We start from the raw sequence: 18337 nt of genomic DNA, 5'->3' as shown, positions 1-18337 counted from the left end.
CTATTTAACGTCTACTTCACAGGGTGACAAGCGGCTTGATTGGCAGAGAGCAGAGAGCAGCTTTTGATCATGTGTCCTAACAAGCGATTCCAACTCATGTCTCTTCAGCCTGAACAGATCTGCATTACCTATTCAAACAAAAGTGACAGACCAGAGCGCTGCTCCGCTGGGCTGGCGCACCGTGCCGCAGGCCAAGGCGGAACACACACACACACACACGTAACCCCACCCCACCCCGCCCCCCCAAAAATCTGTAAAGCTGCCCGTCTGTAGCAGACACAAACCTGTAGCAAGTATTTAATCAAACAGATCACTTGCATCAAGATCCATGGCCGAAAGATGAAAAAAATAGCAGCGTATTATTAAAGGGGATGGGAAAATGCTTGACTGGTATTTGGCCAGCGTGCTCATGAGTCCTGCCAGGAAGGTCCCGGCCTAAGCAGTGGGATGCTGCACCCAGAGGAAACACAAACAGCTACGTGGCTGAAGAAGGCCTCAAAATCTGCAACCAAGGCAACTGGATTCTCGAACCCTCATTGCATATGCATGGAGTCAGAGGCTCATGCTCAGATCATTATAACAAAGATTCCTATTAATTAGGTGGGATAAAGCAGAAGCAGATGACACGGCAGCTGGGATGAGATGAGAGGGGCGAAGGGAGGGAAGGAGGAGAGGAGGGGAGGAAGTGCATCAGTCTGTCTGGGGCAAAGGAAAGAGCATGTTCTCATATCTAATATACACTGGATTTTGTGGAATTTACTTTTGTCACATCAAGCCTTCATTTTTGTATTGATTTAATTCATTAATCATTCCCAACTGATGCAATTATCCAAAAATAAACCTGCCGGTGTGATGTTGCACCTGCAGTCAATTTCCTCCGAGGCTGCGAGTGGACTCAGCAGGGGTGGCGACACTGACGGAGAAAGTGCTACAACAGAGTCGAGAGTTGATCAGCGCTAATCAGCGCCCAAACTATTCTCTTTCCCAAGCTTTCCCACAGCCCTGAATCTCATTACATGCCTGTCGTAATAGAGCATAATGACCGCACAATGATGCTCACTCAGCCTAGTGCACAGTCATTATACAGTGATAATACACAACCTCACCGGGGGATTACAGTTACAAATAGCAGTGTGGGATAAAGGCAGAGGTCAGTACACATGTCAATGTATCTATCTAATGGAGGTAACCAATCAGTGTTGTGCAGCTGTGGCATGACCAAATGGAAGGACATGCCATTCAGGTATTTCCCGGAGATAACGCAATAGTGACCAAAAGGGATGATCATCACAAACTGCTAGGATTGCTCTGGTGAGTGACATGTTTTTAGCAGCAACGTAACTTTTACATTTGCGTGTGTGCATGTATGTTAGTGTGTGTGACAGTTCGCATGTGAGTGAGGGAAATTTAAATGAGCAGACGGATGAAGAAAAAAGTTTGTGTTATGTTCCTCAAAAACATTTATTATAGGAAAAAAAATGTATCAACAAAAAGGAACCTCTGTGCTCTATTGGAGGAAAAAAATCAATTGGATGTTGTATAGCTTTAAAAAGACCCAATTTAATAGAGGAAAAAAGAAAACAGTGATGTCAATGCATTTTAAAATTAATAGTTTATTTACATTGCAGTATTACAAGCACATCATTGTGCCTGGTGTTTAAAAAAAGAAAATCTTTGATGTAGCATAGCTTGTAACATTCCTCTTGCGCATCACTCAGGTGTGATAGATAGATAGATAGATAGATAGATAGATAGATAGATAGATAGATAGATAGATAGATAGATAGATAGATAGATAGATAGATAGATAGATAGATAGATAGATAGATAGATGGATGGATGGATGGATGGATGGATGGATGGATGGATGGATGGATAGATAGATAGATAGATAGATAGATAGATAGATAGATAGATAGATAGATAGATAGATAGATAGATAGATAGATAGATAGATAGATAGATAGATAGATAGATAGATAGATAGATAGATAGATATAGATATTCAATGCTTTTTACTCTATCTAAGAAAAAAATGTGTATTTTTTAAAGATTTGGGGATTGAAAGAGCTAATAAGCTTGGTTAATATGTCAACTAAATTTAAAAGTTGAAAAGCGTGCATTGCCAAGCTGCTTAACGTTATTCTAAGCATTTTTATAATATTGTTTGTAAAAACTGAGTCACAGGTTTAAATGGTAAAATTGTTTGGTATTTGACAATAGGTTGGTAATTGTTCTTGTCGACAAACCATTAGTTTGCCCACTGGACTCCTCTCTGAATATTATTTAACAATAGGACGACTAAAGACAAACTCAAAACCAAAGTTAAGTTATGGTCGAACCTCCAAGGATTCAATTAGTTGAACTCAGTGAAAAAAAGCCCTAAAAGCCAACACAGGAATTCTTCATCCTTGTTCTTTGAGATAGCCAAGATTCCCCACACAGAGTATTTCTGTGTTGACTTGCAGAGTATTGATTGAGACATTAGTACATTAAAATAAAAGTCTTCTATATCCATGTGAATGAACTCACGGTCACCTTGACTTTTTATAAGTGTCGCTTTTCTTCACCCCAACCGCCACAAGCCCTATTACTTTCTCCAAGCATTTTTAACTCTTGACGAGTGCCGTCTGAAGACGTAACCATAAACAATGCATTTACAATAGCTAGTAAGTAAACATGGGGCACGATCGTTAGCCCTGCTGGCAACAGCGCCTAATAGGGCTTTTACAGCAAAGGTGACTATTCAGCTAAATGCGGTGCTTGCTGCTTGGAGGACATTTTCATTCATTAGCACAGTCACAAGCACTTAAAGCACTTTAAGGACCCACAATGGAAAAGAAGTGTAGAAGGATACTGAGGGTGAAAGGGTACAAATATAGAGCTAGAAGAAGGTCCAGGGGATAATACAGAAATATACTGAGCACCGTGGCTGTTGAAAGTTTTATGTGAGGCTCAAAAAAAAAATGACACGAGAAGAATCTTTGGATGCACACCACTTAACTCCAACTACGTGAGGACAATGATGTGTTCTGACCAGGCACGGGAACCCCAAGAAGAATGGCAGCAGATGGTAAATAGTCTCCGAGGATCCCCATCGCACAGACACCAAAGCGGCCGAATTGGACACAACAGTTGCCATGCTTAGATAAGCTGTATATTTAGCTCATCTGTTGCTTGCAGCACATTAGCGGTGCCATTAAGACAACAAATGGCTTCTCTAACCTTCCTGTGTTCTCTCCATCCTGCCCTTTGCCGGATGCTGTCTTTAGCCGTATCTCTTTTCATCAACAAAGAGAAAGCAATTTGATTTTACATTGTGGTTTTTGGTGGTTGACTTTTCTTTTGCCTGGAGAGTGATTCTGCCTCCTTTTTACAGATATCACTGATCATCACCACTGAAGCTTCCTCAAGTGCTCTCCAAAACTGAGTGTCTCTCAGTTCCTGCAGCATGTGAACAGTATCCTGAACTTTGTGCCTCTCTTATCGTCTGCCATTTCTCCTTCTTAGAAACTAATTTCCTCTGACAGGGGGCTTATTTTAGTGGCAGTGATACACAGTGCATGAGACAAACCAAGTCTCTATTATTAACAGGAGATTAAAACAGCTGTATGGCACTCCAACGCACCCTCTCCTCACCGCAATGACATACGGCCCTGGATTACAAGATGCTCTTGACCATTTAAATTTACTGCACCAAACAGGCTTCACCAGCTGGGGTTCATTACCATAACGCCTGGCATTGCCACAGAGAGCTCAGAATGGAAATCAACTTGATGAGACACGTACGGTATGAAACATAATCCGAAGGCCAGGCAGTGCGGGAAAATGTTTGCTTTATTTCTCAACAAAATGTGACATCTTAAAGATCGACTCCATAGGCGTTCATATCGACAAATGATTATATGCACATTTGTTGGTGTTGGAACAATAAGTCCCAATGTCCAGTCCCCTGTAGCAAATAGATCACCAAAGGAACACTTAAAAGACAAGGAGAAAATGGATTTTTAGGCTAACAGAGGTCTAATTTATTCATCAGATGAAGTGCTTAAGCTAAGAGCTCCCCAGACACTAAATGAGACACATGCATTCCCGAGGGGGTTCAACATTTGATTGGATGTAGTTACATTACTCCAGCCCTAATTAAGGAGGGGATGAGTTTCTGCAGCTTGTTCAAATATTTGTTTCCTTCACCACTGTACTCTTAATAGACTGCAGGCTGTGTGTGAAAGGAAACATGAATATTAGGAGATGGCGTTCAGAAAATACATATAAAACACACACACACACACACACACATATATATATATATATATATATATATATATATATATATATATATATATATATATATATATATATATATATATATATATATATATATATATATATATATATACATTGCAGAGCAGTTTCACAAATCATTGTTTATTGACTTAATTTGAGGGCCAATCTTCTAATTTTGCGACTTTTTTTTACTAAACAATAATAATAAAAATAATTATTATTAGTTATTTAAGTTTTTATATGTTTTTATAGTTATTTAAGTATTTATATGTAAGTTTAATTTATCAGTGGCCCTTTTTTTCTGACTGGATTTAAAATGTCTGACTGCATTTGAACACTATGCATCCTGTTCCCATGGTAGCTGCTAACGGAGACTTGTACCATAGCTTACAATGATGATATCGCTGACAAGCGGTTTCTTACATCCTTAATTAGTGATTAAATATGATTCTTTAATGCCGTAGTGTTGATGTAGATAACTACAAGTATGTAATTTGATTGTGGAGATTTGGCGCAAAGGAGTCTTGTGGATGAGTCTAATCAAAACCACACGGGGTAAAATCTTAAAAATAAAAGCTATACAATGGAATTGCATTGATTTTCATGTATTATCTGGTGTTTTTATTTTAAAGGTGGCCTAAATAGCAGAATAGTAGCATGTTACGTTGTCATTTTTGATTCCTTGGCATGTTGGCACACTTCAAATAAACATAAAGGAATGAATATAAAATTGAAAACAAAATGTCTTGCATACTTTATTGAAGTATCTATGTTACTTAAGGACTCGTTCACCCCTAGTTGCTGAAATCCTCCCATAAATGCGACTTACACAATCACTTCACATGACTACTTCTCTGACAGCAAATGTGCAATAAGCAACATGCTCCCTTCACGAAAACACACGCAAGTTTTTGTTCACTGAGCAATCCTCCAACCAATGTCCAGCCTGAACCATGGTGATTATTTTAAAAGGATCACCGATTAAGCAATAATAAATAAATAAATCATTAGTTGCATCCTTATCTCATAGTGTTCTCCCATGTTTTTGCTGGGCAATACCATGAAGTATTTGATGCAACAAGTAACATATTGGGCAAGTGAAATTGCTGTAAAGGATACTTTTGATACAAGGGGACCTGAGAGGAAAGTCAGATATACTGTAAGAGAAAGGCACAGTTGGGAGGTACTTCCCGGGAAGCGTTTTTCTTTGTCGACGGTATGAACGGAGATGGGAACCCTACCGTCTTGCTCTGTCTTTGTCATCTCCTCCAGCTTCTTCTGCTTGAGTGTGTCCACCACGTCCGCCAGGCTTCCTTTGCGGCGCTCCGGCGTTCCAAACGCTGATGCGCTCAGCAGGTCGCCTCGCTCCCGGGCCCCCTCCTCCGGCTTATGCGGGGAAGTGGAATTGTTGCGAAAGGAGTACAGCGAACATACTTTATTGCTGTCAGATTCCTGTGTGACAAAAGAAGCAGCCAAAATAACAAGAGATGAGTGGCTTCCGGGCTTTTCTTTTGAGCTTTCAGTCACAACTCGAGAACTGTACGAGGTGATCTGGACATATGAAAAAGCCGCCGTGGTGATTACATAAAGCAGCATATGTGTCTTCAATAGAACTCGCGACACTGCTAAATAGGTTTTGATGTGGCAAATGGAGATGAAATGATTAGGTATGCTTGCATAGGGTATATTCAGAATACACTTTGACTTCAGCTGCTCAGATTAGACAGAGAAACCTCCCAACTGTAATTCGTCAAATTGCTCTTGAGTGCACATTTGTGTTCAGGTGAGTGCTGTGTAATTTGTTCATTTTCTAGTGCAGACCTATTCTCAGCTGAGTGCCTGGAGACGTCGTAAATCTTTGGCCTGTCTCAAGCTGTTGTTGTTTTTTCAGTCCCACCTGCGCATGGTTTAGTCTTTAACTCGGGGTCTTGTCTCTAGCCGGCTGGCTGAGTGCTCCCTGTGCACGAGCGCACATGAAGGGAGACGGGAAGAACGGGATGCGGCTTCAACGGGAGAGGGAGCACAACGCTGCAGATGTGGGCTTATACCCGGCACACGGGCCACACGGCTGAGCGCTGCATCTGACAGAAGGTGGTGTTAATTATGGTTTGTGGAGCAGAAGGTCGCTAAGCAGCAAGGAGCCTGTGCCTTTAACAGGGGAACACTTAGGTGTGATTTAAACATTTGCCCTCATGGCAAGGAGAGGAAACGTTACGAGATCCAACTGACAATGTGAGATTTCATCAAAAGCGCCGCCGTGTCCATTTCGCGACGAATAAAAAACTTGGTGCCAATTCGTCAGAGTAGCAGCGGTGTGTCGGGTGGTCTGGTACCAAGCGCCAGGGTGGCACGACTGACTGACCCGCTGTGCACCTCCCAACCTTGTGTTGGATGATTATGCAGGGTGGCGGAGACAGTGGAGAGTGCTTGAGGCTAGTGGAGGAGTGCTGGGTTAATCAGCTGGCACGGGTTCAGGGCACAGCCTACACAGACGCATGGCACAGCAGTGGAGTCAGGTAATCAGCACACTCTCATTCCTCACGCCTTATGCCTTGCTATTTTCTCCTCTGTAGCTGGCCACGCCGTCGTCTCAAACTATTCTCTCGCTTAACCTTGTTTTGATGCTATCTCCTCACCCTTGGTTTTCAGCAATTCATTTTTCAGTTGTTTTGGTGAAACGGTCAACTGTCATAGCACCATTAGCGTTTTAAATCAATCATTTTGTTTGAAAGGATCCTAAACCTAGTTTGTCCTTTTTGGAAGAAAAACCTTTGATTGAATATTTTGATGATAAATCATTTGAAATGTTTATTTTTCATGTGCAACTAATACCTTTAATAGGAATTTTCCAATTCCTGTTGATTGAAAATAACATCACATCTTCGAGGTTAGAGTAACAACCTCACCTGTTTTCTGTGTGTCCATGTGATGTTCACAAACTGATCCAAGATTAGTTATTACTTGAGCTTTGAGCACATGTTATCATTTTTAGGCTGCAAGAGATAGAAAAGTGTGCTTTTAAAAGTGTTAACTGCACGGGAAAATTGATTTAGTCATCAGTTTTTAGACAAATTATTTTTTCTGCTCAAAATGGCAAAACAGTTTAATGATTTTAGTTTATCTCTTTAATATTTTGTCGATATTTGAGTTGATAAAAATATTTGTCATGCACCACTAATACTTTTAAAAAGATAATTTTCCAATTGTCGGCTGAAAATCACATCATATGTGCACAGGTAACAACCACTCATGGCTCGCCTCGCTTACGTCAAATATAACAAAAATATGTAAGCCATAATTGGTCATTACCTTTACTATGTTTTATATTTGGTTGTTACCTGAGCCTTGAGCACATTACATCATTTTCAGTCAACAGCAAGTGTTTTTCAATGTATTACTTGCACATGAAAAATGGTGTAGTTATCAAATATAGACAAATAATTAGTGTATTACTGCTGAAATGGCAGTGTAGCTTAGTAAGTTTACTATACCTTTAATAGTTTGCTCGGGTAACAACCAATCACTGCTCATCTTGCTAACGGCACAGGACCAAACCCAGAAAACAGATGAGCTGTGATTGGTCATTAATAAGTTCTAGAAAAATGGGTTTTAAGATATTGATTGGATATGAAATATTGATTAGATAGTATTGTATGTGAAAAATAATTTATCAAATGAATTATGAACCAACAAATAACCTTTTTCCAACTGAAAATATTAAATTTAGAATCTGCTTAATGTTCAGACCTTTAAAAGCCCTTTTTGTATTCTCAAATTACTAAAGGAACAACCTGATTAACACTATATTATCTGATGTCTCGTTATATGATACCTATGAAGTTTCAGTTTCTGACATACCACAATTGATGTTCAGCAATTTGTTCTTCAGTGTGCCTGTGCGTAGCGTATGCACGTGTATACTGTATGTGTTGTGTTACGATCCTGTCGTGTTGAGGGTCTCCGCGACCAACTGCAGAGCTACTTCAGAGGCCCTCGGGTGTCTTTACTGTTCTGCCGTCTGTCAGACAACCTCCTGCCTCTTGTGTGCATCTAGCTCACAAGTGCACACGTTGCCCTTCACTCTGCGAACATCAAAGTAGCTATGCACTTAGAACGTACAGCATCTGGAGAGCGGCTGCCGATTTAGCTTTGTCGCAACAACACATGGCTACCAAGGACGAGACGTGCTTCTTTTATAGAAACAAGAATGCAAGCTCGAGGGAAGCAGAAAAGGCCATGTCTTCTGGCCATGATGCAATTGGGATTTGTGTCATTGCTAATGTTTAGGGAAATGTTTCTCTGTTTACTCTGAGAAAAGAGATCCCTTAATTTTTGGCAGAGCTGCTTATACCAAGACCTCAGAGGTTTCCTTACTCCGAGGGGCTGGAGCTAAGGATAGAATATCTGCTTCTTTGTGCAAGCCAGGGACAATGTGTGCCTACTGAGACCGGATCTACAGCACCATGAGGACAGAGCACCATAATACTGTCGTGTACACTTGAGTTTAAAACTGAAGTCTAAAGAATTGGAAGTTGTGTGTATAACTGAATTTTGCACGCAAGCCTTGTCTGACTTCCAACACTGTAAAAAAAAGAAAAAGAAAAAAAAAAACACACACAACTTGTGTTTTTGACGAGCTGGGGGCATTAACGGTCCTCTGCTATCCGCAATTTCAGTTGGAACAACATTAAAATCTAAATTATTTTACTGAATTTGAGTTGTTTTTAATATATTTTTAACTTGGGGGACAATACAGTGACAATTAGTTCTGTAAAATAATTTCTTGTTGAATATGGGGGGAAGCCAGTTTTCACATTGGCAAAAGTTATATAAAATATTTTGCTGAATTCCCCATTTAGAATTGTCATGTTTTGATCCAGCTTTTTTTGTTTGTATTAGCTAAAAACTTGGAAAATAAACTCACTTTTAGGGCTCTTACTCATTCTTTCGTAGTCGAAACATGCTGTAATGTATGTAAGGAAAATAACATCTTGGCACACTGAAAAATGTGCCCCAGAGGATTTACACTGTTTAAAAAAAAATATTCAGATCTAAGGCAAAACAGCAAATTGTTTTGGAGCAAACGGTTTGCTCTTTTAGTTGTGCTAACTAACATGGTTGCAACAAAAGTAATGAGAATAAAAAATAAAAACAAATACTGTTTTTCTACCCCCAAAATGCAAGCTGTGTTTTTTACAGTGTACCTCTTGTGGTAGAGTATATGTGCAATTTACCCAGATGACTGAAGGGCAAAGGATTATTAAAGATCCGAGCTGGTTTTAGAGTGATGGCAAAAAAGTGCGGCAGCTTCTTTCAAGTTTTGTGTTCTGTCTTCAGACTCGGTACAAACACAATTGCGTGTTGTGTATTGTATCTCACCATGCGCTGTTGGGCAGACACCAAGCTGTCCCAGTCACTTTCTGGAGGTACACTGCTTAGCGGCTGAATTTCATCGGGATGGGCTTTTCCATGGAGCAGATTGTGCAGCGGCAGCTGCGGCGTGCAGTGGGCGTCAGCTGTCTCCTCTTTTTCCCAAGACAAGTGATCCTGGTTCATGGCATCATCTCCATCAACCACAGAGGCAAAAGGAGACGTGGCTTGCTTGGAAGACATGACTCTGCTGTAGAATGAGAAAAAAACATTTCATTATTATCAACTGTATAAGAATGTGCAATGCATAAAATTGATGGCCTAAAATCGGTGGCGTTTTCCTTGGGCGTTTGCACAAAAAGTACACCTGTACTACAAGGATCAACCTGACTGCCTGAGAGGTCTGGAGCAGGCTGTGGGGTTCCTAATCTTTTGTTTAATGCAGATGGATGGCTTGATCTCGGCCTGGAACTGTGCCTGCTTGGGGTCTGGGCCAAACCCCAAGATACTCATGCAGTGGGTCAGCCAGACAGTGGGGCTATCAGCCAGGAAGCAAAAAGCAAAAACCAATAAAAAAAACAAAAACCTCATAAATAATTTTACTTTCCATGCATTTAGAAAACACATTTTTGGTTCATGTTGTTCTGATTTTTCCTAATGTTACTGTGATTTTTTGAGGGATCAATCGATTTTACTGCCTATTACTTCACATCATTTTAGAGGTTTTACATGACAGTGATAAAAGACGCAAAGCTAAAGTAAGTTGAATTGATATCAAGTGAATAGTTTCCCAGGTGTGTTTTTAAACTACTTTAAATGGCCATACGAGGTGACAAACATTCACTTGTCTTTCCAAGTATCGCATGTTCACATGCTCACACTGCTACACTGTGGCAAATCAGCCTGAGCGGGGAGTGGGCCTAAACAAAGGTGTCCTGAGTTCATGTCATGTGTCTCAGCAGCTGAACAAACAAGTCCTGAAACCCGTCTGTCTGTCGTTTGGCCCACATCTCTACCTGCCTGTCTGTCTGTCCATGCCCCTTTCCATTAATGTGCCTGCATGTGTTGCCTCCTTTGTGTAGCAGGAATTGGCCTTCAGTTTTAATAAGCCTAGCCTATAGATACTTACTTGTGTGTGTCTGTGTGTGTGCGTGTGTGTATGTGGGTGCGCGTTTTAAATCCTCAAATCTGAGCAAAGATCAGAATGCGCTTTCCCATTGTAATCGAGCACTGACTCCGACTGAGAAATGGAAGTTGGAAAGAAAGGATGTGTTCGCTAGGGGGAGGCTCAAGCGTGTACCGACATATTTTTTATTAATGCGCCCAAAAAGCCCGAGCCTGGAGTGCAACAATCACCTTTTCCTCAATGGAGTGTGAGAGTGAAACAAAGCACTGCTTTTGTATTACACAGTAAATCAAGTGGCATTATTTTACCACTAAAATATTCAGTCTCCCAGGCACTTTTACTTGAGTCTCCAGCCATCAGTCAAACTGCTGAGGCGTGAGCAAGACAAGGGGATGGAGAGAGAGCGATGGAGACTCCATCCTCCTGTAACATGTGTCTACAGCAATCTTGTTAAAGAATGCAACAGATCTGCGGCAGGCTCCATAACAGTATTTGTCAGCAGGAGTTAATAATTTATTAGCAGAGCAAGGAGGTTCCGCGCTCAGGCAAGCTAAAGAGTGCCTAGAACTGCCTCGAACCCGCCCCCTCCCCTGACAAACACCATACAATACCACCTCATATCAGTGAAAGGGGAAATAATTCTTTGAAAACATCTAATGGCATTTTATTTCTCATACTGGAGCGGAGATCACACAGCCATGTGATCTAAAGGCTTTTCTCCGCAGCGCATCGGCGCTGACACAATAAAAGCAATTTATGAGGAGAAAATAAGAAATTTCAATGTGGGTGTAAGTATGTATAAAATGAATCATCTCAACACACCAAAAAAAAAAAAAAAAAATCACCCTTTTTACAGGCTTGGCCTCAAATGCAAAGAAGACAGCCGTGTTTTCGTGTTTTGTACATGTAGTGTTTTCTGGAACTTTTGGAGTGAATCAGTCTCAGTCAGTTTCTGCCCAAAAATGAAAACAAGCTCCAACTATGCCTTTATATGGCGCACGGGGAAAAAAAAAAAAAAAACATGAAGAGCTTGAAGTTCATAAATCCTTGACAGGCTGCTATCCCTCATGCTTGATTACACCATAACAATGGACAGCTAACAAGCCAAACTAATCAATAAGTACATGAAATGCTGTCTTCTTGCCCACTTTCTTTAAGACAAAGCCCCAGTGGTTTTGAAGACAGGAAACAGCCACAAGGGGAAGGGTCATCTCTATATTTATAGCTGACAATATTGAAGGAGAAGGACTTATGTTCCCGGGCTACAAGCTCATATAGCCTGGAATGCTTTGACTCATGAATTGTTCCCTGTGATAGTGTTTCAGCGTCAAGCAAAACAACCTCTGCTTAATTGGAAAATATTAGAGAGGGTGTTTTACACCACTCATGTCTGTGCTCTTTTGACTTTGGGGGGCAAACTGTCCTCTGCTATCCGCTCTCCTCTTTCACTGTGAAAGGGGCCGACACTGTTTCACCTGCTCCGTCTGCCCAGTCACGCCATTAACCTTTGATTGACCCTGGTGACATGGAACTCATCAGATTCCTTAGAAAAAAAAAAAAAACCATGGCCATCCTGCTGAAGGTGTCTTGTACTTAATTTCAATCTTAGACTAAATAATAGCTGTTTGGTAAAGATGGAAAATAACGGTCAACTTTGGTCTTTGACATTGTACTGAGTGTTGAACCACTGAGTCATGGAATGGAGTTTTAAGTTTTAAAGTGTGCCCCAAGTGCTAGGAAGAAAAAAAATATATCAAGAAAAGCTGCACTCAAATGTGTTAGGTATTGCTGATTGTATTAAAGCAAGCTTACAAATCCTGAGGAAACATATTTTGTGCGACGACAAGCACGCAGACTTACTGACTAGCAAGGGGACGTTATTTGTTGATGTTAACAGCCGTCTTGGCTGGATTTCATTTATTTATTTTAGAGACCTTTTCTATGGTGCAATTTTAAGGTCACCTAAGGAGAAAAAAAAAAGAGCAATTGCAACTGACGAGTGCCAGGTATGACCCAATCAACAATTTGATGTCACATCAGGTCCTAACATGACACAGTGCATTAAAATGAACTGGGGGATTACCGTGGGAAACACAAAACTAGACACAAAACATGGAAGCACTGATATGTATCCAAATTTACAGTATTACTCTATTAACAACATCATGTCCTTGTAGTGAGACACCTGCTGTACGCTTTAAGTTGGCACTAAAGCTAAGCACATGCTTGTGGCATCTCGTCTTGCCATCTGCAAATTTACAAAGGACTTTCAGCTCAGTCGTTGGTGGCAAACTGTCCAGCCAACAAAGCAGCATTACTGTACAGTACTTTTCAAATGTCTGTTTTGGTTTAAGAGCATGCATGTTGTGAACAGAATTAGCTTTACGCTTGCAATCTTTGTCTTAATATATTTTTTGTCCAAGAGAAGAACAGTGTTACGTGTAAGGCACAAATGTTATACCATTTAATGTGTGTGCTAACAAGAACTTTATTCATCGCAGATTTTTTTGATGGCGGGACTCACACATCACAAATGTAGGTGTTAATTAGTGTAGCTTTGTGACGCTGTGGAGAATCACTAGTTATAGAGTACAAATATCTCAAACAAGAAATTGAAAAAAATTTGAAATTGAAAAAAAAGCACTGTGAAACAGGGAAATTTATTTTTGAGGGGTCGGAGCTGACTAAAGTTTTTTTCTTACAACATATTATGTGATGAAACATATGATGCGACTCATCGGCTTTTTGAACGATAAATGTGCAGGGCTCCCACTATTTACATTATATTATATTATAATAAACTACAAAAAATGATTAAACTGTTTAAATCCTTCTAGTATTTACGTAATACATGACAAAGTCACAAAGTTACAAGTTACAAGTCAACTTGTAAACACACACTGTGTGTGAGTAAATCACCGGAACTCTAGCTTTGTGGAGGCTGTAAATCAGTCAGTATTAGTGTAATGTACAGTGTAGCCGTCAAGCCATTAATCACCCATAACGACTGTTATTTTAATTACTTTAATTACCATGTAAGGAAAATACAATGCATAATTGTATAAACATTTGGAATACACTTTGTGAGCTGATTACTTTTGGGATTTAAAGATATGCTTGTGTGTTCTGTGTGTGTGTGTGCGCGCATGAGAAGAGCAATATCATCTGCTCGTTTCCCTTCAGGGGTTCCTCCTGTTCTAACAGGTGTCGGGGTAGGGTTCCTCAGGGTTCTTCACCTGCCATAATGAGATATTACTACCTGACAGCTCCCAGCTGGAGGAGCATTGACACGGAATCCACCGTTTAGCACAATTAAATTATCACCCTCCATTGTGATTGTGCCACGCTGTGCAGCCGCCAGCTTTCTGGGTACATAATCAACTTGTAATAAAAGGCTGTAAACCGCACACGCTCACTTTTCGAACGGAATACGCACACACATTTGGAGGCACTGTGGAATTCCTAAAGGGGAGTTTTGGAAAGAAAAAAAAACTACAACTATTTTGTAGCTGTCTTTGCAGTCAGTCGGTTAGCGCGTCTTAAACCTCAGCTGACAATGTAATTAATGATAATGGCATTCATATAAAGTAAATGGCGGGGAAGATACCAATTTTTCCAACTACTGCGGTGAAGTGGCTGGAGACTTGTCCAAATTAATTTTGTGAAATTGTTCCTCCATTATTCTTGTCCTTCCCCTGCAAAAAGTCAACTCAATTACATATGTACTTCATCCGCACTTCACACTCTCTCCTGATACCTTCTCTATTAGACATGGCCACCGTTACCACATTGCTAAAACCCAAACGACGGGCGCCCAGAGCAAATTAAGCAAGCCACCTGAAGTGTGCACTTTACATATCGAGCCGAGTATTGATAATTACTTTGCCGGGTAAATTATTTGCAATAATATGCCGCAAGAGGAAGCGCCTCGTCGCTCACTTAAAACACTTGTGCAGCTGCCATGGCTGCGTGGTTGGTGTCCTTGCACCGCGCGAGGCAAAGGCACACGCAGGTGTGAGAGTGCTTAAGTGTTCCTGTCTGACTCCTCAGGAAGGGTCGATGAGCACTCACACACTAAATCCCTCCACGCCCTCTCCTCAACTACCTCCTTCCAATTGCCCGTGGCCCCTTTTCCAGATCCCAGGAAGCTCTCATAGTTGAATGACAGAACTCTCAGTTCCTAAGAATACATAAAAATTCGCTTTATACACTGACTATATGGTGTTTAACAAGGCCGCACAGTGGGTTTAAGCAACTATACTGTACATATGTCGGTCATCAAAAACTAGAGACGAGAAAAGCTATTGATGCTTTTGCCTTCGTTCTCGCGCTCTGTCTTCCTCCCTTCCAATTTTTCACAAAACCTGCCGGGCTCTGGAATTCCCAAAAGAGTCTTGTGTTGCTGCTGCACTTCAGCAAACCTCACAGCGAGTCAGGCCCTTCACCAATACAAGCCTATTTGCCGAGCAACAGTGGAGCTTTGTGGCTTCCCACAGTTGACAGTAAGTTATGAGCCCTTTGTGAACAGGAGAAGGAAAACAGAGATCGGAATTTGGCAGCAGCATAATAATACAGAAATCTCCTGTTCGTGGAACGTGAAATTTTCATGGCAACAATCGAGCATTGTTGAAGGAAAGAAAAGCAACGGTGACACATGAAATATAGAGTGGGGCCCCCTTTTTGTACAACCGTAAACAAAGCGCCATTCAAGCCATGTCCATTCTGTCATTTATAAAGATAACTTCTTTTGTGTGCCGCAAGTTTGCTGCAAATGGCTGCCCTTCAACAAATCCAGCGTAACATCTCATACAGTTGCCAGAGAAGTGACTTGAGGAGTGAAGTGGGGGCTACCAAGAATTGGGAAACCCATCCCATGTAACCAAAGAGAAGCACAATGGGTGTAAAGGGGGCATCAAAATGCCAATAGGAGAGAGAAGTCAGGAAACTGAATGTGGGCCTTTTGAGTGACTAAAAAACACAAACGCTCAGTGACAATAGCTTATTTTGAAGGAGGGGAAGCTTATTTCATGGGAGGGGAGCTGTGGGCCGGTCTTTAGTCTTACCACCATGAGGTCATCATTGGCACAGTAAATGGGATTGGTAGAAATGCCAATGGAGCAGACATCTGGAGCGTGACCACACAGTGCCGCCGTTCCTACCAGTCTTGGTTTAAGAAACTGGAAAGTTTGCATAGTCTCGCAAAGGGAAAAGTGTGTTTGCTTCCATTATCATCCCTTAATTACAGTAAAGGTGTGGTGAATGACAGTTTGCAGCATAGGGTTTTTTATGAATTGGTCAAAGTTCCTTTGAGCAAATCAACAAATCCATTCTGCACCTCTCCTTTTGTGATTTGTTTTTTTTTTCATTTAGTGTGACTAAAAAACATACAATCTGTGCAACTTACAACTCTTAACACGTGCAGTATCTCAAATGTGTTGTATCCCACCTAAATAAATGTGAAATTAATCTGTTCCAGCCTTTCCATCCCCCCAAAAAACAAAGTAACCACATGTTACGTTATATAATTAAACAGTGTGTTAGTTGAATAGGCACTGCGCTGTTCTCTCTGCTGTACTTGCTTTGACCACCAAGGGGAAGAATAAGACAGATGTACTGTTCATTGAGACACCTCGGCTCCTCTTAATTGAACAGCACGGAACTCATATTAGTGATACTTTACAGAGGGTAAAGAATGTTTGACCGTGAGTGTCATTATATTGTCTATCTATAGATTCTGATGTAGACACAACCATTTGTGTTCAACCTGGTACTTAAAAGGTCTCGTTGGCATTAGCGTTAGGCTAGCCAACTGAAAATCTCTGCAATTTGGTTGTTAATAAATACACATTAAATGCATTTGCTCATGTCTCAAGTTTGTGTCAAAACGTAAAATTGGTAAAATGTGTAAGGGTATTTACTCGTATCTCAAGATGTCACGTAGTTCTGTCTGCACTATGTATGAGGGGAAAAGACCATGTCATCATAGTTGTATATAGACTACAGAGCCCACATCTCATATTTCATTTCTATCGTAGTTTTTTTCACTGATTTCTTTCTTTCTTTGTTTTACAGTTTACATCTGTTAGGTGTAATTCTACTGCTGGCTACTAGATGGTGGCACACTAAATTAGAATGATCCTTTATATTTGGAAGACCAACAACCTAAGTTTTTTTTTTGTTTTGTTTTGTTTCATTTTAATAATTATTGCATCCCTTGTAATCCTGCTTTTTATTTCCACACAAATCAATAGCTGTCGGTTGATTCTGTAATGTTTCTATTGGGACACTATTGATATATATTCTGAGACTCTTTTTTTTAGTTTGGAAAAAAGTGGATTTGTTTACTGCAAACAGTGGGATTGGTACCCTGTTCCACTGTAAAATATTTTTGTAACCCCCGCTCACTCAACATGTGTAAAAACGTCTTTGCATTATTTTAAAATTGTTTACAGAGCAGAAATTATAGGATGTGAAAACATGTCTGGAGTGTATTGTGAATTTAATTTACGGAACGTAACCCCTACAATGGGGGGAGGTACAGCATTTGTATCAATCAATCAATTTGTCTCTAAATCAACTAATTTAATCTGAAGCAAAAATTTTTGAGCACACCAAAAATGTAATTTGGCTTCTTTTTTCACTCTGGATCCTGTGTGAGATGGAATAGGGGCTGGGAGTGAAGTAGCTGAGTTTTATGTGACACGTCAATTGGAAAATCAAACTGGGATCATTCATTTGCTCCACCAGAGAGCTATGAGGAAGAAGGGTCAGGCGAGCCACTCCTCAAAGATTTATGATTAAGCCTTATTATTTTTGGGAAACTGACATTGATTGCTGATTTAAGCCACTAAAACCAATTAATTTGCCCACACTGAATAGAAAGCATGGTCAACAGTGTGTGGCGTTCTGACAGCCTGGACAGGAAGAAGTGGAGCAAATGTGAAGGACTAGATGAAGCTCTGTTTGGCGTTGGTTAAAAGTTACCTACAGTGAATGACAGCTGATAAAAAAAAAAAGAAAACTAGATCGGCTCACGATCCTAGTAATTGCCCCCAAATTTAGTTCACATCAGACATGAAGTGATTTTTTTTTTTTTAGCAATGCTGACATTCATGTGTCAGCACAGAGAAAGGTTGAGTAAATGAATGTGAAACATACTGTTCATGAAAATCAACGAGCTGACAGTCATGGTTGAACAGAAAAATGTTCTGGACACTCCAGGGAAGCGGGCACTGAAAGGGCTCGGACATTGACCGAAGCACAAAATGTCTCATCAGTCTGCCACGAACCTTGTTTAACTTCTTGCACCAGTGTTCTCCAACCTTTGAGCCGAGGCACCCGTTTTGAATAAGGAAACTCTCCCGCCTCGTCACCCACAACATGTCACTGTTTTTTTTTTTTTTTTTTAAAGTGGACTAAATGTGGATTTTTTTACATAACACAAAAGCTGGAATACTCTGTTATAAAACTAGCAACAGGTGAATGCTAAGATTTACTGCACTTCTGCCACTTAAATGAAGGGTAATTATTGTGTTAAACGCCATCTAAAAAATC

General features: G+C 40.5%; 1 protein-coding gene across 2 annotated transcripts in view; it reads right to left on the bottom strand.

The window, feature by feature from the left end:
• Positions 1-18337, bottom strand: part of sox6 (SRY-box transcription factor 6) — a 140546-nt gene that overhangs the window by 83019 nt on the left and 39190 nt on the right. For both annotated transcript variants that reach the window (XM_088412810.1, XM_088412811.1), the window contains 2 exons: positions 9667-9907; positions 5529-5739 (listed from right to left, as the gene is read on the bottom strand). In XM_088412810.1, the coding sequence (XP_088268936.1) occupies positions 5529-5739; positions 9667-9907 (452 nt within the window). The remainder of the gene's footprint in view (positions 1-5528; positions 5740-9666; positions 9908-18337) is intronic.

The sequence above is a fragment of the Hippichthys cyanospilos genome, chromosome 4, assembly GCF_059441005.1.
Source record: "Hippichthys cyanospilos isolate Australia breed blue-spotted pipefish chromosome 4, RoL_Hcya_1.0, whole genome shotgun sequence".
Classification (NCBI taxonomy): Eukaryota; Metazoa; Chordata; class Actinopteri; order Syngnathiformes; family Syngnathidae; genus Hippichthys; species Hippichthys cyanospilos.
The sequence above is the reverse complement of the archived record's forward strand: the minus strand, read 5'-3'. Positions and strand labels throughout refer to the sequence as shown.